At 40.4% G+C, this 22,233-nt stretch overlaps 1 protein-coding gene and 1 pseudogene across 1 annotated transcript; one reads left to right on the top strand and one right to left on the bottom strand.

The window, feature by feature from the left end:
- Positions 1-398: 398 nt before the first annotated feature.
- LOC121465373 (zinc finger protein 431-like) lies at positions 399-15,971 on the bottom strand. The gene is made up of 4 exons (XM_041678614.1): positions 15,882-15,971; positions 3,753-3,879; positions 3,500-3,560; positions 399-2,381 (listed from the first exon to the last, which is right to left on the bottom strand). Exons 1-4 carry the CDS (start codon positions 15,882-15,884, stop codon positions 1,250-1,252), a joined length of 1,323 nt encoding a protein of 440 aa, XP_041534548.1. The 5' UTR covers positions 15,885-15,971; the 3' UTR covers positions 399-1,249.
- Positions 15,972-17,825: 1,854 nt separating this feature from the next.
- Positions 17,826-21,111, top strand: LOC121433172 (annotated as a pseudogene).
- Positions 21,112-22,233: the final 1,122 nt, after the last annotated feature.

Here is a 22,233-nt window from a genome sequence, read left to right as displayed (position 1 = left end):
TCTTTTTCAGATAGTCAAAGACTATTGTAATATGCAAATGCTTTAACGGATTAATTACATACAAAAAGTTTCACTCCTTTATAAAGTGTAAAACTTTAGCACACTGACTACATTTACAGGGTTTATCTGTAGTATGATTTTATCTCATGACACTGAAGACTTTTTACATGCAAAAGCTTTACCATACTGAATGAATTCATATACTTTCTTTCCAGTGTATTTTCAATTATCTTTTGAAGTTGACTGTGATGAGCTGTCTGGGACCATCCTCAACAACTATAACAACAAAACCCTCTCTTCAGGGTAACGGCATGGGTACTAGAAATATATTAGAGAATATGAAGATTCAAATGAAAAGAATAAAATGGAGAAACACATAGAATAGTATTGGGAGGGAATACCAGTGAGTCCTGAAAATTCACCTTCATTTAATTTCCAACTGCTTAAAATAACCTTGACCCCAAAGTTAGGAGTAAGACAAAAGACTACATTAACATGATACAAGGAAATGAACATACAATTGAAATTTGCAGTCTACATTCATAGTTAAAAATTCTGTTGCTAGAACGAAACAAGTCACACTTACACCTTAGACCAAAACATTCTGTAGGCAAACCACTCCCTCTATGGAATACGAAGTTATCTACATACTGGGAACTGGAACTAATTTGAATCCTTAGACTTTTGTTTGAGGCAGGAACTGATCTACTTTTCTATTCCCGGAGTAGAAGGTCTGGCAATTAGAGACACTTGTTGACAATAACCTTGAGAGAGCAAAACTCCTGGAACTATATCGAGGTGGAGCATTTGTTTGAGGTAAAAGCACAATAATCATGAAGGAACTAGAGGAAAGTCCCAACTCTCTGATCTTTGTTCAACTTGGAAACAGGCTCACATTTTCAGGCCTCCACAATGAGCAAAAGTTTTAACACATACATTTGTAGGGTTTTTACTCCAGTATGTGTTCTTTAATGCCTTGAAGATGACTGTGATATCATCCTTTACCAAACTTATAAAAGTATGTGTCCTTTTATGCTGTTGAAGAGTACTGTCATGGGCAAAAGGCTTTACCACATTGATTATATTCATAGGATTTCACTCTAGTATGATTTCTTTCATGTGTTCAGAGACTATTTTGACAAACAAAAATTTTACCACACTGACTACATTCATAGGGTTTCTCTCCAGGAAATGTTCTTTTATGAATGTGAAGATAACCTTGACTTGCAAAGGCTTTACCACACTGATTTCACTCATAGGGTTTCTCTCCAGTATGTGTTCTTTTATGAACGTAAAGATTACTATGACGTGCAAAGGCTTTACCACACTGATTACATTCATATGGCTTTTCTCCAGTATGTGTTCTTAGATGTATTTTGATCGCACGGTGACATGCAAAGGCTTTACCACACTGATTACATTCATAGGGTTTTTCTCCAGTATGCGTTCTTTCATGTATTTTGAGCCCACTGTGCCATGCAAAGGCTTTACCACACTGATTACATTCATAAGGTTTCTCTCCAGTATGTGTTCTTATATGCATGTTAAGATAACTGTGATACGCAAAGGCTTTACCACACTGATTACATTCATAAGGTTTCTCTCCAGTATGTGTTCTTTTATGCATGTGAAGATAACTGTGATACGCAAAGGCTTTTCCACACTGATTACATTCATAGGGTTTCTCTCCAGTATGTGTTCTTATATGCCTTTGAAGATCAACGATACATACAAAGGCTTTACCACACTGATTACATTCATAGGGTTTCTCTCCAGTATGTCTTATTTTATGCTGTTGAAGATCACTGATACATGCAAAGCCTTTACCACACTGATTACATTCATAGGGTTTCTCTCCGGTATGGGTTCTTTTATGCCTTTTAAAAACACTGTCATATATAAAGGCTTTACCACACTGATTACATTCATAGGGCTTTTCTCCAGTATGCATTCTTTCGTGTATTCGGAGATTACACTGGAATGGAAAGGCTTTACCACACTGATTACATTCGTAGGGTTTCTCTCCAGTATGGGATCTTTTATGCCTTTGAAGATGACTGTGATATGCAAAGGCTTTACCACACAGATTACATTCATAGCGTTTCTCTTCAGTATGCCTTATTATATGCCTTTGAAGATCACTGATACGTGAAAAGGCTTTATCACATTCATTACATCCATATAGTTTCTTTCCAGTATGTGTTCTTTTATGCATTTGAAGATGATTGAGACGTACAAAGGCTTTACCACACTGATTACATTCATAGTGTTTCTCGCTAGGATTTGTTCTTTTATGCCTTTGAAGATGACTGTCATAAGGAAGGGCTTTAAGACACTGAGTAGATAAAGACGGTTTTTCTCCAGTGTTACTTGTTTCCTTCCTGCAAGTATAATAGAACATATAAAAGCATTATTACATTCAATATACTGTTGAATGTTTATATCTGTATGAATTAATTTTACAATTTGGTCCAATTATAAATAAGAATTAGATCTTATGGTTTTATTACTGTGTTTACACTCATGTCGTTCCCCTTCATTAGGTGTTGCTTTGCATTTTTGAGGATATCTCTGATGATAAGATCCTTTTTTACATGGTTCATATTTACAGAACCTTTTTTTATATACATGATTATGCAAATATATGAGGAGAACTGGAAAAACTCAGAGTTTTACCATGCTTACTGCATTCATAAAGTTTCCTATTCTGTGAGTGATATGACATTTGCTATGTGACCTAGGATGAACAAAAGTATTTACAAAGTCTTAGTACTGATGTAGCTTTTCTGTAATGTGCATTTGCTGATGTATTAATGGTAAAACTGGAAAAAAATTACTTGTATACTTGAATCAAACTCAACAAATATACTAAACATGGGAATTGCTATGTATCGTCTAATAGTTCTGAGAAAGAATTGTGTTTTGTCATTACATATATGTATGCTCAGATGTCTTGATTTTGGAGTAACATATGATATACTAAGTAAAAGAATAATAAAAGACTTCCATATTGAATTCACACAGTATGACTTTCTGTACTCATAGAGATTAAGGCTTCTCCATAAGTGACCCTTGATCCTTGATTCTAATTGACCCCTCACTAAATTTAGCACAGTCCCAACAAGTATATTAGTTATGAATTATTTGTATATTAGCAAGACCTGAATATATACTTATCACCTCTGTAATATGTATAAATTTTGTAATATGAGTGAAATTAAATAAATGCATTGACAGTTTGACTGCATAGCTCTCTTACTGCTACCATTAAAATGGTGATATCAGCTAAGAAATTGTTTCCTTGACTTCTTTCTTAAAGAATGCCATGCACATGTAATTCACCTACCTGAAATTACAGTTTATAGACTTGTGAGAATTTAATAATCAGTGATATACTTTAAAGTGTTCCTATTTACACTATTGCTTCTGATAAAAACTTCCAGGACAAAATACAATTTCTTCAGAGGCACATTTGTATCAGTTTTCACATGTAAGTTACCTTTCATGCCATGTAGAAAGATGACAATGTTGTTCAGTAGTATGGTCTTCCCAACTGTATCCTAAAATATAATTCAAGAAAATTACTATTGAAAATTGTACAAAATTTTAGTTACTATCATTAATGAACCTCAAACCCTGCTTGATTTATTCACTCAATTCTTCTTCTTTAACAATTAAATTAGAGAAGACCATCAATAATTAAATAATAATTGTCCACTTATTTTAAATTCTGAGGAAAAATTTTGGCTTACCAATGATAAGGAGGTTCCTGTAGGTCTCTAGCATCACATCTTTGTAGAGATTCTTCTGGGAAGGTTCCAGCAAAGTCCATTCTTCCCAAGTGACGTCAACATGCACATCACCATAGGTAATTGCATTCTTAAATATCCCATACATGTATACAAAAGAAAGCACAATACTGACAATATTGTACATGTTTCACTGACACTACAGTCATAAGGTTCTAGCACTGTCTACAATAATTCCATAACAAGGACAAAATTGAATAACCAAGTAACTTTATAAGGAAACTGAATAAAAGGTTCACCTTTATCATTTCTATACCCTTTGAATGGAGTATCACCTTGCAAAAATTTTATTATAAAACACAGACAAATAAATAGATCAACAGCACAGAGTACATGAGAGAAACTGTATGAAAAATTAATTCCAACTTAAAAAAAACAAGAAGATAAGATGGGCAAGCTGTGTGCATTGGCTCATGCCTTTGACCCTGCCCCACCCCCCCAAGTTTACTCTTTTGTCTGCGGGTTCCTTGGAATTCCAAGGGTCCCTGTTCTTGTGCTGAGGAGATTCATCCAGATGGGTGAGTGTGTGCCATCCCAGAGCGGACAATCCCAGAATGGACAATCCCAGAACGGAGCACAGGGCCCCTCCAGCTCTTGCTGCAGGGGCTTCTTTGTTCCATGTGACCCTGCCTCCCCTGAGCCTGCCCTATTGTTTGTGAGGTCCTTATCCCTGGAACAGTTCCTGCTCCAGCACTGAGGAGATCCACCCAGAGAGTCAGTCACAGCAAAAATTGGACAGAGCTGCCAACTCTCCTGGCTGCATTTCAAGGAAGGGATGGGCATGCGCCATGCAAGAATTCCTCCAACAACCTGAAAGGCAACATGAAAATACCAGAATCCAGGGATCACATAACAAGAAAACTTGAACACCCTATTCCAGAAGAATTAAAAGAAATTGACTTTTAACGTAACATTATGAAAATAATAGAAGACCTTACACAGGATGTGAAAAACTGCTTTAAAGAAACGAAGAACAGCCAGGCGGTGGTGGCGCACGCCTTTAATCCCAGCACTCGGGAGGCAGAGGCAGACGGATCTCTGTGAGTTCGAGACCAGCCTGGTCTACAAGAGCTAGTTCCAGGACAGGCTCCAAAACCAGAGAAACCCTGTCTCGAAAAACAAACCAAAAAAAAAAAAAAAAAAGAAAAAAAAAAGAAACGAAGAACACAAACAAAATGGGAAAAGAAATGAATAAATTTCTCAAAGATACCCAAGAAAACCAAGAAAAAGCAATCGAACAGGTAATGGAAACAAATCAAGACTTAAAAAATGAAATGGTTGTAATGAAGAAAACACAAAACAAGGGAAGGCTGGATATGGAAAATATAGGTAAAGGAACACGAACTACAGAGACAAGTATAACCAACAGAATACAAGAGATAGAAGAAAGAATCTCAGACACTGAAGATACTATAGAAGAAATAAACTCATTCATCAAAGAAACAGCAAATCCAACGAATTCTTAAAACATCCAGGAAATCTGGGACACCATGAAAGGACCAAACCTAAGAAAAATATTGGTAGAAGAAGAAGAATTACAGCTCAAAGGCCCAGAAAATATATTCAACAAAATTATAGAAGAAAACTTTCCCAACCTAAAGAAGGATATTCCTATGAAGGTACAAGAAGCATACAGAACACAAAACAGACTGGATCAAAAAAAAAAAAATCCCCTAGCCATATAATAATCAAAACACAAAACATACTGAATAAAGAAAGAATATTAAGAGCTGCAAGGGAAAGAGGTCAAATAACATATAAAGGAAACCTATCAAAATTACACCTGACTTCTTAAAGGAAATCATGAAAGACAGCAGGTCTTGGATAGATGTGCTGCAGACACTAAGAGACCGTGGATGTAAGCCCAGACTTCTACACCCAGCAAAACTTGCATTCACCATCGATGGAGAAAACAAGATATTCCAAGACAAAAACAGATTTAAACAATATGTAGCCACAAACCCCAGCCTTACAGAAAATACTAGAAGGAAAACCACAAACCAAGGAAGCCAACAATACTGATAATAACACAAGCATCTGACAATCCTCCAGCACCACAACTCAAAGAAGGGAAACACACAAACACTACAACCAGAAAAAAAATAACAGGAGTTAACAACAACTGGTGATTATGATCACTTAATATCAATGGATTCAACTCACCTATAAAAAGGCACAGGTTAAGAAAATGGATGCGAAAACAGGATCCAACACTCTGCTGTTTACAGGAAACACACCTCAACCTCAAAGACAGACATCTATTCAGAGTAAAGGGTTGGGAAAAGGTTTTCCAATCAAATGGACCAAAGAAACAAGCGGATGTGGCTATAGTAATATCTAACAAAATTGATTTCAAACTAGAAGCAATCAGAAGAGCTGGAGAAGGACACTTTATACTCATAACAGGAACAATTCATTAATAGGAAGTCTCGAACTTGAATATCTATGCCCCTAATATAAAAGCACCCACATATGTAAAAGAAACATTACTAGAACTCAAAGCATGCATCAAACCCTAATTCTAATAGTAGAAGATTTCAACACTCCTCTCTCACAAATGAACAGGTAAAACAGACAGAAACTTAACAGAGAAATAAGAGAACTAAAAGATGTAATGAACCCAATGGACTTAACAGACATCTATAGAACGTCCACCCAAACAGAAAAGAATATAGCTTCTTCTCAGCATCTCATAGAATCATCTAAAAATTGATCATATTATCAGTAACAAAGCAACCATGCACAGATACAAAGAAATTGCAGTAACAACCTGTGTACTATCGGATCACCATGGAATAAAGTTAAAATTCAACAACAATTCTACCCCCAGAAAGCATACAAATTCAAGGAAACTGAACAGTCAACTACTGAGGCAACCCTGGGTCAAGGAAGAAATAAAGAAATTAAGTCTTCCTTGAATTCAACGAAAATAAAGACACAACATACCCACACCTATGGGACACTATGAAAGCAGTGCTAAGAGGAAAGTTCACAGCACTAAGTGCCACATAAGGAAAATGGAGAAAGCTCACATTAGAGACTTAACAGCACACCTGAAAGCTCAAGAAAGAAAAAGAAGCAGACTCACCCAGGAAGAGTAGAAGACTGGAAATAATCAAACTGGGGGCTGAAATCAACAAAGTAGAAACACAGAAAACAATCCAAAGAATCAATGAAACAAAAAGTTGGTTCTTGGAGAAAATCAACAAGATTGACAAGCCCCTATCCAAACTAATCAACTGCCAGAGAGAGACACGCAAATTAACAAGATCAAAAATGAAAATGGGTTTATAACCACAGACACAGAGGAAATTCATAGAATCATTAGATCTTACTACAAATGTCTGTATGCCACAAAAATGGAAAATGTGAATGAAATGGACATTTTTTTTAGATAAGTACCATATACAAAAATTAAATCAAGACCAGCTGAACAATTTAAATAGACTTGTAAGTCGAGAGGAATTAGAAGCTGTCAACAAAAACCACCCTACCAAAACAAGCTCAGGACCAGATAGTTTTAATGCAGAATTCTATCAGAACTTCCAAGAAGAGCTAATACCTATACTCCTTAATGTGTTTCACAAAACAGAAACAGAAGAGTCATTGCCAAACTCCTTTTATGAAGCTACAGTTACCCTGATACCAAAACCAAACAAAGACTCAACCAAGAAAGAGAATTACAGACCAATCTCACTCATGAACATTGACACAAAAATTCTCAATAAAATACTGACAAACTGAATCCAAGAACACATCCGAAAAATTATACATTATGATCAAGTAAACTTCATCCCAGAGATGCAGGGCTGGTTCAACATATGAAAACCTATCAATGTAATCCATCATATAAATAAACTGACAGAGAAAACAATAAGATCATTTCAATAGATGCTGAAAAAGCATTTGACAAAATTCAACAACCCTTTATGATAAAGGTCTTGGAGAGATTAGGGACACAAGGTTCATACCTAAATATAATAAAAGCAATATACAGCAAGCCGATAGCTAACATCAAATTAATTGGAGAGAAACTCAAAGACATTCCACTAAAATCAGGAACAAGACAAGGGTGTCAACTCTCTTCATACCTCTTCAATATAGTGCTTTGATGTAAATGGGTCTTCTACTTTCATTGGTTAATAAAGAAACTGCCTTGCCCCTTTGATAGGACAGAAAATTAGGTAGGTGGAGTAGACAGAACAGAATGCTGGGAAGAAGGGAAGGGAGACAGACGCGATGGAGCCAGCCGCCAGGTCAGACATGCTAAATCTTTCCCGTTAAGATACCACTTTGTGGTGCTACACAGATTATTAGAAATGGGTTAATCAAGATGTGAGAGTTAGCCAGTAAGAGGCTAGAGCTAATGGGCCAGGCAGTGGTTAAAAGAATACAGTTTCTGTGTAATTATTTTGGGTGTAAAGCTAACCATGTGGGAGCCAGGTGGGACGAAAAGCAGGCCTGCCCGCAGCTCCTTCTACAGTGCTTGAAGTTCTAGCAATAGCAATAAGACAACATAAGGAGATCAAGGGGATTCAAATTGGAAAGGAAGATGTCAAACTTTCATTATTTGCAGATGATATGCTACTGTACATAAGCGACCTCAAAAACTCGACCAAAAAAATCCTACAGCTTATAAACACCTTTAGCAATGTGGCAGGATACAAGATCAACTCCAAAAAATCAGCAGCCCTTCTATACACAAAGAACAAAGAAGCAGAGAGGGAAATCAGAGAAACATCACCTTTCTCGATTAGCCACAAATAGCATAAAGTGTCTTGGGGAAACACTAACCAAGGAAGTAAAAGATCTATTTGACAAGAACTTTATATCTTTGAAGAAAGAAATTGAAGAGTATATCAGAAAATAGAAGGATCTCCCATGCTCTTGATTGGGAGGATCAACATGGTAAAAATGGCAATTCTACCAAAAGCAATCTATAGATTCAATGCAATCCACATCAAATTCCCAACAGAATTCTTCACAGACCTTGAGAATAATCAACTTTATATGGAAAAACAAAAAAACCCAGGAAAGCTAAAACAATCCTATACAATAAAAGTATTTCAGGAGGCATTATCATCCCTGATTTCAAACTCTATTACAGAGCTACAGTAATGAAAACAGCTTAGTATTGGCATAAAAACAGAGACGTTGACCAATGGAATCAAATCACAGACCTGAATATTAATCCACAAACCTATGAACACCTGAGTTTCGACAAAGGAGCTAAAATTATACAATGGAAGAAAGAAAGCATCTTCAACAAATGGTGCTGGCATAATTGGATGTTAACTTGTAGAAGAATGAAAATAGACCCATATCTATCACCATTCACAAAACTCAAGTCCAAATGGATTAAAGACCTCAATATAAATCTTACCACACTGAACCTGATAGAAAAGAAAGTGGGAAGTAGTCTATAATATATGGGATCAGGAGACCACTTCCTACATAGAACCCCACCAGCACAGACAATAAGAGCAACAATGAATAAATGGGACCTCCTGAAACTGAGAAGCTTCTGTAATACAAAGGACACTGTCATTAAGACAAAAAGGCAACCTACTGATTGGGAGAAGATCTTCACCAACCCCACATCAGACAAAAGTCTGATCTCCAAAATATATAAAGAACTCAAGAAACTAAACATTAAAACTCTAATTAACCCAATTAAAAAATGGGGTACAGAACTGAACAGAAAATTCTCAAACAGAAGAAGTTCAAATGGCCAAAAGACACTAAACCTCCTTATCGATCAGGGAAATGCAAATCAAAACAACTTTGAGAAACCATTTTATACCTGTCAGAATGGCTAAAATCAAAAACACCAAGGATAGCCTATGTTGGAGAGGATGTGGAATAAGGGGAACACTCATCCATTGCTGGTGGGAATGCAAACTTTTGCAACCACTTTGGAAATCAGTGTAGCAATTTCTCAGGAAACTGGGAGTCAACATAGCTAAGGATCCAGCAATTCCACTCTGGAGAATATACCCAAGAGATGCCCAACCATACAACAAAAGCATTTGTTCAACTATGTTCATAGCAGCACTATTTGTAATAGCCAGAACCTGGAAACAACCTAGGTGCCCCTCAATAGAAGAATGGATAAAGAAGGTGTGGCACATATACACTTTAGCGGTAGAAAAAAAAATGACATATTGGATTTTGCATGCAAATGGATGAAAATAGAAAAGACTTTACTGAGTGAGATAACCTAGACCTAAAAAGATGAATATGAACCTTCATCTGGCAATAGATAGAGACAGAGACCCACATTTGAACACTGGACTTAGCTCCCAAGGTCCAGATGAAGAGCAGAAGGAGGGAGAACATGAACAAGGAAGTCAGGATCATGAGGGGTGTTTCCACCCACAAAGAAGCTGGGACTGATCTAATGGGAGCTTACCAAGGCCAGCTGGACTGGGACTGAACGAGCATGTGATCAAACCTGACTCTCTAAATGTGGCTGAAAATGAGGGCTGACCGAGAAACCACTGATAATGGCACTGGGTTTTGATTCTACTGCTTGTACTGGCTTTTTGGGAGCCTAGCTTGTTTGGATGTACACCCTCCTAGACCTGGATGGAGGGGGGAGGGCTAGGACTTCCCACAGGGCAGGCCACCCAGACTTCTCTTAGGACTGGAGATGCAGGGGGAGGAGTTGTGGGGGGAGTAGGAGGGAAATGGGAGGAGGTGGAAATTTTTAATAAATAAATAAATTTTAAAAAAGTAAAAAAGAAGAAAAGAAAAAAATGAGTAAAACAATCAGAAACAATTGAAAGAACTCAGAGGTTTTTGCCGAAGTTCCTAAAAAAGTTATACCTTCACTCTAGTTCTGTATTCATCTTCAGAAACCTGAAGTGCTCCGACTTAAACTGTAATGTGAATAAAATTTTACTAAAAGGCACTGCATTTGTAAAAATTTACAAATGGACAGATTAAAACATTAGCAATACAAATGTTGATCACAAATAACCAACACAGAGCAAGAGAGATGCCTTAATATTAAAGAGCTCACACTATTTTTGAATATAGGTGGGCTTGTTTTCCAGAGCTTACATGTGGGATCATAACTGCCCATTATTTCAAATTCAGGGTTTCTGTGACCACCTTTTGATCATTGTAAGAACCATGTAACCACATGGCACATATTCATGCATACAGGTAAAATATTCATATTCATTATAAATTTCAAAATAAACCAACAGCTGGAAGAAGGTGATGTCCCTGCAATCCAACAGCTCAGAAGGCCAGGACAGTATTAATGCCATGAATAAATGCCCTCCTGGGAAGTATAGGGAAACCCTCTGCCAAACTTCAAAATACAAAATACGGGTGAATCTCAGTACAACAACATATGCTTGACAGATACAAAATTGTCATCTAATAATAACAAAACAAAAAAGCCAGGAATGTTGGTCTACCTTCAATCCTAGAACTATGGAGCCAGAGCCATGTGATCTCTGAGTTTGAGGCCAACCTGGTGTACAGGACTACTTTCAGGATGGCTAGGGCTACACAGACAAACCTTTTCTTCAAAAACAAATGAAGAAAACAATTTTAAAAAGAAAGCTACCAAACTGCATTAGTGCCGCAGACTGACTCTCTTGGAGATAGAAGACTGAGGGAGAACAGGGGTGAAGGCTTAGGAGAACCCAGGATTCAGCGAATGATAGACAGACACAACTCTAATGAGATTTGAATCTGCTGCAATTTTACTAAAATTCTAGCATCACTTTTAAGAGATTACAGAAGGAACTTGGCAGACATAAAAGCTTACATAGAAAAATGATTACAGGCAGTTGATTATTCTCAGCAAGTCTTGCGGAGAGGGCCAGGTGGGCAGAGCTTTTCTTTGAAATTCGTCTCACACCATTAACTAACTGTGCTTTCTCATGGCCCTAAATCATATCTGCCCTCAAGGTAACCAAGGTAACCCAAACACCATTCTTCAGGATTCCACCCCCAGGGTTTGCTCCAATATTGAATGGCTGGCTTCATGTTATCAAGAATAGCCTGCCTTTCTTTCCTATCTAAAATGCACCAGGGGTTTCTCATTCTGGCTAGCCTCTCCATAAATGGTAACTCATGCCATTCCATACATTTTCCTTCATAATTTACCCATCTTCTACCAAATCTTCTATCATGAGCTCTTTCAGTTCTAGGGTATCCATAAATTCCCCCAGAGAGCAGAGTCAGAGTCTTAATCATAACATTAATGGCCTGAATCAAGGGAGGGAACTGACACATCAGTTCCTCCGTATTCAAGGAGCCGTTGGGAATGTTTCCTGGTTCCTTGAACAGATTAAGTTTTTGTCAAGAGAAAAGTAGAACAGAAGAAAAGATAGCAGAGCCAATGCAAGAAACCATCGCCAGGAACAAAGTGAACGAGGTCATTGAGGCTAATCAGGCACCACAACTTGAGCAGACTGCCAGGGAACCGCTGGGGGCCAAGCTCCAGGAAGCACGAGCCCCTCATTTTGAGATGGCCACCACCTGAGAGGCATTTTGTCACACAGGCGAGACAGCCGTGAATGTGGCACATTAGTACTGCATAGCAACTACTTCTAAATCGTTTATGATTTAGTGTTATAATATATAATGGTGGAGAAGGCATGATAGCGCAAAAAGGAAGCTGGCTGATTAGTTTCAGCCACAGCATAGTAGACACAAAGAACAGGAGATGGATTGAGGCAATAGAGACTTTTTGCCCTGATCTTCTACTTTGGTTGAACTACTATAATTATAGCAATTGGTTTCATAATCATGTCAGTCCTTTAAACAGATTTTTGATTGCCCTTGTCTGTAACCATAAGAAATGGCAAGTCAGGACATTTATGAAGCATCTCAAATTGACTACCTAACCTCACATTGTTAATCTCAACTACTGGTGAAGCAGGAAAGCTCTCATCCTCCTTCCTTCCTCCCCATTTCTACACTCTTACTCGACCAGCTTCAAATATTTCAATGATTCAATTAGAGCACATGTCCCTCTTCATATATAAGTCCCCTCCAAAACACAGAGAGATTGAAGGTCACCTATGAATTGGTCTAATTTGCCTGCTCAATGGCGAGTGAAGGCCTAGTCTGGAAGGAGTTTGTAGAACTGTCTTCCCAGTACTGTGCAGAAAAGGCAAGGTAAGGTGTTCAAAGCAATTCTTAATTACATGAGGCAAACCTAAGCTATAGAAGACATTGCTTTACATAGAAATGAATAATCAACATCAATTAAAGAAAAGGATTGAAGATATTAATGATCTAGAAACATTGGAGAAAATAGAGATGAGGGCAGTAATGCACTTAAAGAAAACATTTAAAACTTGATACCCATAAGTGATTTTTAAAATGATAAGAAAATTGTACTTTTAAGATTAGAAAGCATAGGTATACTGACTTTGAAAAACAGTAGGACTTTCCCTAGTAGAGGGAAAGTCATTAATAAGAGATAGACTGATTAGGCCCGTACATCTATGTTGTCTGCTGAGATCTGTAAGCTGACACATAGAGTTAAAATCAAAAGACTGTTCCTCAAACCTCTGAGCTTACATAACTGTATCAAGGAGGACTAAAATATCTGCATAGGATCTCTGCTTAACTACACCTTCAGTATTCATTGGCTCAAGATAACCTTTCCAAACTGTACATCCACACTGATCTGTGTTCATTCACATGATATGAATTAAAACACGCTGGGAAATTACAGAAACACTCCCTGACCACAATCAAGTCCTTTATCATAATGGTGACTTCAGGAGCTGGTTGCCTACCCTATTTCCCCTGAAATGTACAAAATAATTTTTTTCCTCCTATTTTGGTCAGAAGACAGAAGCAATATTCCATATGTGGATCCTTTTCCTGTGACTACACTGGAGAGCTGACTAAATGACTCAAACAGATTATTTTAAAACTGAGATAGATGGTACAGTCATGCAATTTAAGAATTTTGAAGGTGTAATATAGAGGAAAACATGGCCATTCTCTTGAGTGCAACAGACTGGAATCAAGGCCACCCAAGTCAGCCTTAGAGAGCTTGTCTCAAACACAGTTTTCCAATAGGATGGAATACAACAGTTCTAGAATTAATATGCCTTCCCTTTTATAAACCACTTTACACAAAGGGGATTAACAAAGAAAAATCTCTCTAATGATGGTACACATCCATCTCTGCCTGAAACCCATAGAGGAACCAACTTAGACAGATTTTACATTCCACATGTGCTGTCATCCTTACGTGTCTTTTGGGTTCATGTTCCATGTAGGCTTTGAACAATTCAAAAGAGATAGGCAATTTGTAGGTCTAGCCACTCAGGCAGACAGGAGGGTTAGACAGCAAAAATATTCCCAGAACACTTTAAGTACACCAGTGGCTTGAAATAGTGATAGGATCCCGTGGTGAAGGTCACAGGGGATGAGGAAGATAGGATAAGTAGAAGGTAGAAAAGATAAAAGCAGCTGAGCAGTGGTAGCACAAGCCTTTAATCCCAGCAATCTGGAGGCAAGGCAGGCAGATCTCTGGGAGTTCGAAGCCAGCATGGTCTACAATAGCTAGTTCCAGGACATGTTTCAAAGCTACAGAGAAGCTCTGTCTCGAAAAACCAAAAAAAAAAAAAAAGGAAAGAAAATGAAAAGATAAAAGCTAGGGTGGGGATTTCTTGCACATGCTAAGTTCCATGCCAAGTTAGTTTCTTAAGAGGAATAGAATCTTGTATCTATCTTGGGGGGGAGGGGGCGTAATGGAAGGAAATGAAAGACTTCGATGAAGTCAGCCGAAACCCTCATACAGTAGTACAAATTCAAGGGGAGGCTAATCAAATAATTCTACACAAGGGAAACATGGGGTCTTATGTGATCATTACTAAAACTAAAAGGGCCTTGGGATTGACAACCATAGCTCCGAGGGGTTCTCAGGATCCAAAGCAACTCTTCCACAAAGGCCCTAACCCCAAGCAATTACCAAAGGAGCTATGTTCAACTGTCAATACATCAGACCCTAGGAAAGCTCCCAAAGCCTAGGCTCCAGGCTGTTATTGTCTCTCTCAAAAATGTCCCTCCTCTCTGCTCTAGGGCCTAAATAAAAAAAAAAAAAAAAAAAAAAAAAAAAAAGCCTTAGTTGATCAGGCCAGTCCTTAACACAACACAGCAGGGTTTTGTTTTTTCAAATAGATGTCACCTCTGTCATATTGCCCATCAGGCAGAACTATGCTCCCCCCTTCTCCCCATGCAAAAAAAAAAAAAAAAAAAAAGAAACTTCAATGGCCCACCAGGCCCTAAGGTTGGTTGTGACCCTGTTATGCCCCCAGGAGCAGCTTGTTATAGGCCTGTTCTTTGGTATGCAGATGGACCTACTACTTGGTTGTAAACCAGGGAAGGCTTCATTGTAAAGGTTTGGAGCCAAAAGTCTAAAAAATCCTGTTGAACAAATGTGCATCCTAGCATCCTAATCATTAACATATCTGATCAGCATACACATATATTTTGAGGGTTTTAGAGGTAGTCAGTCCCCCCTAAGTTAAATTCTACTTTTTGAGACTTAATATTTTCTAAGTATTTGTAAATCCTTTATATTACCAATTCCACTCTTCTACATCAAGGCGTGGAAGTGGAAGGCTACCCAACATATGGATGCTTTTACAACCTCCACAAAATTAACAGTTAATGGATCTCACACATAAAGGTGAAATGCACAGTGCTGAACTTCTAGAAGATACTAGAGAAACTAGACCTCCATGAGTTTGGCAACCTGCTTTCCATGAACGCACTAAAAGCATTCTGATGTTGCCTAGAAAGAAGTTTCTCCACACAGCTCTCTGCCCCCAACAACAGTTCTAGAATTAATATTCCTTCCCTTTGAGAAGATTCTGAATCTTCTCTGAGCAGATTCAGCCCACAGTGCCAAGTTATTCAGGGGCCTGCCCTATTCAGGGAGTTGCAGGCACCGCAATGAACTTGAAAGGATGGGGAATCTGGCTGCAGTTTCTGAAGCAGAACTGGAGAGGAACCACCTCACTGGTTCCCGCACCTCACCGTCTGCTCCTCCCAGTCCAGGGACAGCAGCCCCTCACTCACCATGCCGCGGTTTCCTAGCTTTCCCAAGCGCTCCACGCAGTTTTAGTTGAACAGCACACAAGACTGGCTCCACTTCCACTTCACTGCCAAGCTGGAACCCGGAAACCGGAAGCGCCCTCCACCACTTCTGATTGGCAGGTCACCTGGAGGGTCTGATTGGCTAATGATACCTGAGTGACAAGTGCACCTCCCATTGGGTTAGCTTGTTCTTAAAGACTCAACACAACGTTATCTAACACTGCTTTACAAACCCGGCAAAGACCTTTTCTAGATTAGCAGAGATATGTATTTCAATAGCATTTGCCATTGGATCCAATAGCAGATCCTACTATCTTCCTATAGGCACTTCTCCTTCTTTCCTCCTGGACGATAGGTGGGTAACCTTCTTGCACAGCCCTCTAAACTTTGTGAATAGCGTAATTCCTTGTCGCGTGTGTATTCCAGAAGAGATTTAAGGATACAAAAAGGAATATTTGTTCTGTAGTTTCATGCTGAGGTAAAATGAAGTAAAGATGCTTTTTCTTCCTGGTTGCCACATGTACCTCAGAAAATCAGGAAAGAAAAGTAGAAACCAGCTCTCGCAGGGCAGGTGTTGCGCGCGGCGGGAGCCAAGGCAGTAGTAGAGCCTGGCGGGGCACAGTGGGGGAAGTAACTCAGGTCACAGGCCAAAGGCCAGAGCAAGGAGGCGCCGGGAACGGGCGACCCGGAGCAAATAAGCTCAAGGGGACCAGATGAGGGTGTCAGTGTCCCCAGAGCGTTCAGGGTGGAACCCGGGGGCGGGTCCAACTGCGGAGCCCTGCGGGGCAGGGGTCTGATATCTGGGCGAGGGGCGAGCAGCATCCAGCTCTGAGGAGTCGGGAGGATCCCAGTGGCGTCCAGCTGTGCAAACAGGAGGAGGGCCTAGGCGACCCAGGGGAGAGGGGCGAGAGTGCTGCTGCAGCCGCCGCCTGGGCCTCAGCTCCGCTGAGGGCTGTGCCAGCCTCCTCAACCCCCACACAGAAACTTGTCACCACCAGGCGACCGCGGGAGCCCTAGCTTCCAGTGGCGGAGTGGGTGGGCGGGGAGAGGGAGGGGAAGGCTGGTGGTCGCTGAGGCGAACAGGTGGGCAGACCGGGAGTCGCCACGTAAGCGGGGAGGCTCAGTGCCCTGAGTCAGGGGCGGCTGTGCAGCAGCGGAAGTCATTTGTTGCAGCGCCGTCCCTGCCACAGCCGGAGTGTCTCAGTGCAGCAGCCCGCGACTCCTCGCCTCCGGCTGCCCACCCGCTCGCCCCGGGGCCCCGCCGCCCGAAACTCCTGGAAACCCCCGCAGCCGTTTGTCCCACCGAGCCCGCTGAGCAGCTGCCAGCCGTGGTGGCGAGTTGCGCAACTTTGACCAGGGCCGGGTCGCCGGGAAGCCGGAGCGCGGAATGTGCCCGGCGAGAATTTTGTGGCAGGGGCTGCTGAGCCGGCCGCCTGCTAGATGCGGGCGGTCAGTCCAGTGCACGCGTCATTCCCAGATCTGGGACGAATTCCCTCTCCAGACGACTTTCCAAATTACTTATTTTTCCCTTTATTTTATTTTGGGCTGGGGGAGGGGAGGTCGAGGCGGGAGGCCGCACTTGAATGACCGGCCTAGAGAGTGCTTTGCTAACTTCCAGCTGCTGCTTGGGGTCGGTGGAAGGGCAGCCTCCCAGGGCCTGAGGCTGCAGACTTGGAGGTGTTCCCTGAGGGAGGAGGCGCCTGGGTCGCGCGGATTTCAGCTTTTCTCTTTCCCACCCCCTCTCATTAGCACACGGGCTTTTCGTTCTGGTCAAAAATGGTAGGTCTCGGGGTTTGGCAACTTTTCTGTGGATACGGGTTTGTTTGTTTGTTTGTTTTTTTTCCCCACCGAGTCCGGAAAAGAACGTGCTTTTCGCCTCCAGTGGTGCCTCGTGGATGCATCAGGAGCAGGTCTGATTACTAGAAAATGGCGAAGTCCATCCACAGCAGCTATGTCCTTCAGCAGCTCAGCAACCAGAGAGAATGGGGTTTTCTATGGACATCATTTACTTCCAGGCTCACAAAGCGGTCTGAGCTGTCTTTAGCTCCTATTTCAGAATGTTCTTCATGAACCACATTATAATGATGCACAGCTGAATCTCAGCAACATGAAAATAAGCGCTGAGGGTTTTGGTCTCATTTTGCAGTTTCTGTATTCAGGAAAGATTATGATTGCTCCTTCCAGTTTCGTGCAGTTCAAAGTGGCAATGAACTACCTACAGCTGTACAACGTGCCTGACTGCTTAGAAGATATACTGGACGCAGACTATTCTAGTTCAAAGTGTTCGTCTTTTGCTTCAAGCAAGCAGAACAGCAAGATGATCTTTGGAGTGAGGATGTATGAAGACACCATGGCACTGCAGCCAGCAGGTGGTGTGAAGAACCCAGTTCAATGGTGAATACACCACATAATAGAGAGCTCATCTAAGAATCTTTACAGTTAGCTAATTTTCTGAGCCAATATTTGATGTGTGTAAAAAGAAAGTTCTGTGTCCAAATTATCTACTCCAAAAGAATGTGTGTTATGACACTTTGGGCAGAGTTTTACCTGTGATAGTTGTGGAATTAGCTTCATCTGTGAAAAGTTACTAGCTAGCCAGGCGGTAATGGTGCACACCTTTAATCCCAGCACTCGGGAGGCAGAGGCAGGCGAATATCTGTGAGTTCGAGGCCAGCCTTTTCCACAAGAGCTAGTCCCAGAACAGGAACCAAAAGCTACGGAGAAACCCTGTCTCGAAAAAATAAAAAAGTTACTAGATGAGCATGGGTTGGGTTGCACTAACACATTCATATCAAAGCACCGTGAGAGCTTACCACCGTATAGTAGATATTAGAGATGGAAAAGATAGTAACATCAAAGCATAAATTGGTGAAAGGATTCTTTATTTTATTTTTTCATTAAAAATTGCCACCTCCTCCCATTTCCCTCTCCCCTCCCCCTCCCTCTTCCTCTCCAGTCCTGAGAGCAATCAGGGTTCCCTGCCCTGTGGGAAGTCTAAGGTCCTCCCTGCCTCCATCCAGGTCTAGGAAGGTGAGCAGAAAGGATTCTTCCAAAACATTTTCTGCACAAACAAATACAGAGAAGATGCCAGCCAGGTGCCTGGTGATTCAGCTTCGACCACTCGAAGCAGAAAAGGCACAGTGGAGTCTGGAATGGTGGCTGGTGAAGACAAAAGTAGAGCCACCGAGATGAACCGAATTGTTATCAAGGTGGAGCCGGAAGATATTCCTACAGATGAGATGAAAGACTTAAAAATCATTAAAGTTGCTGACAAAGACTGCAATGAATCCACAGACAATGATGAGTTAGAAGATAAAACTGAAGAGGTGTTTTATTGATACTATGTTGAGGCAGATGTTAGCATTAAAAACAGTGGTAGGAAAACCCTAAAGCCTATAAGTGTAGATGAGCGAAGTGATTTAGAAGGTATGAGACCCTCCACACACACACACACCACCACAACTAGTAGCATTCCAGGACAAGAGGATGCTGACAATACCTGTAGTGAGTTGTGTAGAATCCCAATAACTGAGGAGGACCTCTCATCTCATTAGTTAGCCAAATGCATCGAAAATACCTGTGCATGTGGTAAATGTGGACAAATACTTGTCAAGGGCAAACTGTTGTGCCTTGAGTATTCTCCCCCCACCCCCAGAGGACAGGACTACAAATTGCAAGGTTTAACTCTTTTATTGCAAGTACAAGCAGGTACAGGCAATTACTGGTTGACCAGCAACTTCCTCTTCACTACCACGAAACAACAAGGTAGAGAGAGAAAGAGAAGTTAAAAATGCCTTTGTGGGGTTAGTTTTTAAAAGGTGCAATCTACAAAAAAAGGCTTTTGGAAGTGGCTTTTGGCATGGGTGCAAGGTCTTCTGCTCCCTCCCATCCTGCTAAGTTGGCTTTCTTTTTGTTTTTCTTTATCATCAGATGGCCAGCTGGCTGGGCTAAATGACCTTGTGCTTGGAATCTCCCAGGTGGGAGGGGGGAAGGAAAGTGCTGCTAGTCTGTGTTTCTAAACATTTTGCTAGGAAATTCTCATCCCTTTGAAAATAAGGGGTGAGGGTCTCTCACAAACAGTTTCAGGAACATGCTCAGAGATGTGGAGAACCTCAGGAACTGACAATAAATCAGTTAGGAAATGCTGATGAGAAGATGGACATGGATGAGAACCATGATGAGCAGTCTGAGATAAGAGACATGTTTGAAATGCTAGACAATTTCAGGCACAATCGTTGCCAAATAAACAGTATCCAGAAAAAGTGTTATTTGAATATTCTGCTTGTCCATTTTGGTGTTCCAACTGTGGCCAGTGTTTTGAAACTGAAAATTTACTAGTTAAGCATATGTCTAGCTGCCTAAACCAGGATATGTTTAAGAGTGCCATCATGGAAGAAAATGAAAGAGATCACAGATGAAAATATTTTTGAAATCTGTGTAGAAAAGGATTTCCAGTGCTGTCGTTTGAGAGAACACTATATTGTTCATACAAAGGAAAAGCAGTTTGTGTGTCAGATATATGGTAAGTTTCTAAAAGAGTGGCAGTTGTATCTACAAATGACATGCACAAAGGCATGGCCAGGTGTAATTCTTTTAGCCACCAGTAAGGCTGTACTTCTGGGTTATAAAGCCGGCGCACGTACCCCCTGTGTGCGCATGCGTGGGTTGCCCGCCATCTGTGTCATCAGCGTCTGACGCAAAAGCTCCTGTATGTAGGTGCGAGGCGTAGCACTGCCCATCATCAGCCTCTGATGTAGCCACGTCTTTCCGCTCGTGCGCATGTGCTAGGAAGCCTTTAAATCTGGACACGCCATTTTTGCTCTCTTTTTCCTTCCACGCCGTTTTCTCAGTCCCGTTGAGTCCAACCCCTCTGAATAGACTCCTACATGGGTTCATTTGCGTCTCGTGCTTTCTCCTCTTTTCCACCGATATCTTTACCAGGTACATCTGTTCCATTTGTGATCAAGGAAACTTCTGTAAACCTGACCATTTATGGCGTATGATTTCCCATTCATCTGCTGGTGAGACTAAATACCACGTCTGCTTTGAGATATTCCCAAATAATGAGCAACTGGAGCAGCATATGGATGTTCATCTCTATCCGTGTGGAATATGTGGAGAAAAGTTTAATTTGAGGAAAGATGTGAAATCACATTATAATGCTCAGCATTTGGAAAGAACCCGAGAAGCTTCCTACTGTATGAATGCTTAGTTGGTAGGCAGAACACCAAATCGAAAAGGATATGAGCTATTTAGACACTGATTTTACAAGAAGTGTTGGGAGAGATTGGCATGGCCCTTTTACGTTAACAATTTTGTTTAGGACCTTAAGTATATTTTAGGAATTCATGTTTATCATTTTTGATGTTTCTAAAAAAAAGATTATAGGTCTTTCTTCACTCAGAAGACAGGATTCCATTCTTTATGAGTTTTATTCCTGAAATTCAGAGCAAAGAGTTGGCAAATGAACGTTAGTAAAAAGTGTAGTCTTCATGGAAACTTGAACAGTTAGAGAATAATTAGGCTGGGAAGAATGTGTTTATGAGCACTACTGTTAGCCAGAAAATCTTCCTCAGTGATCAGGTTAAAAAAACAAACAAACAATCAAAAAAGCCAACTGCTTTATTCACTGGTTGTCTACATGAACATGACTGATCAAATGAGTCTCTATGTATGTAGAAAGTGGATTTATTAGAATTATTTGCAAACTGTGGTCCAAGTAGTCCAAAAATAGCTGCCTACAAATGGAAACTTAAAGAGTCCAGTAGTTGTTCAGTCCATTAGGCAAGTTGTCTCAGCTGGTCTTCCATATATACCAAAATTTCAAAGAAGCAGGGAAGGAATGAACTTCGTAGCCAAACATAACACAAGCAGGACAAAATGGAGAGCTTCTTCCTTCAATATCTTTTATATATGTCATCTAAAACCAGAAGGTTTAATCCAGATTAAAACTGGATCTTAATCTTTGTTTGATTTACTTTTGCCTGTTTCCAAGACAGGGTTGTTCTATGTAGCCCTGGAATATGTTCTGTAGAGCAGGCTGAACCTAAACTCGTGAAACCTGACCGCCTCTACCTACGTCCTGAGTCTTGGGCTTAAAGGTGTGCACTGCAACCAAGAAGCTAAAGGTGGATCTCATCACCTAAAATGATCTAGATTAAAGATGGGTTTTTAATTTCAAAACCTTTAAGAAATATCCCTCACAGGTGTACATAACTCTTTGGGTTTAGATAATTATGGAGGTAGTGAGTTTGACTATCACAAACAGCCATCACAAGTATCAAGACAGAAGAAATCATAAAAGTTTCTTATCTAAAGCAGGAAAGGAAAGCAT

This window comes from Microtus oregoni, unplaced genomic scaffold (assembly GCF_018167655.1).
Source record: "Microtus oregoni isolate MIOR12 unplaced genomic scaffold, Mior012 000002F_ref0000024, whole genome shotgun sequence".
Classification (NCBI taxonomy): domain Eukaryota; kingdom Metazoa; phylum Chordata; class Mammalia; order Rodentia; family Cricetidae; genus Microtus; species Microtus oregoni.
Note: the sequence above shows the minus strand (reverse complement) of the source record. Positions and strands in the feature narration are given on the sequence as shown.

Coding starts and splice junctions, on each gene's coding strand:
- LOC121465373 (XM_041678614.1), bottom strand. Junction 3,561..3,752: donor CAGGAACCTCCTTATCATTG/GTAAGCCAAAAT, acceptor ATTATATTTTAG/GATACAGTTGGGAAGACCAT. Junction 2,382..3,499: donor CTTTCTACATGGCATGAAAG/GTAACTTACATG, acceptor TTATACTTGCAG/GAAGGAAACAAGTAACACTG.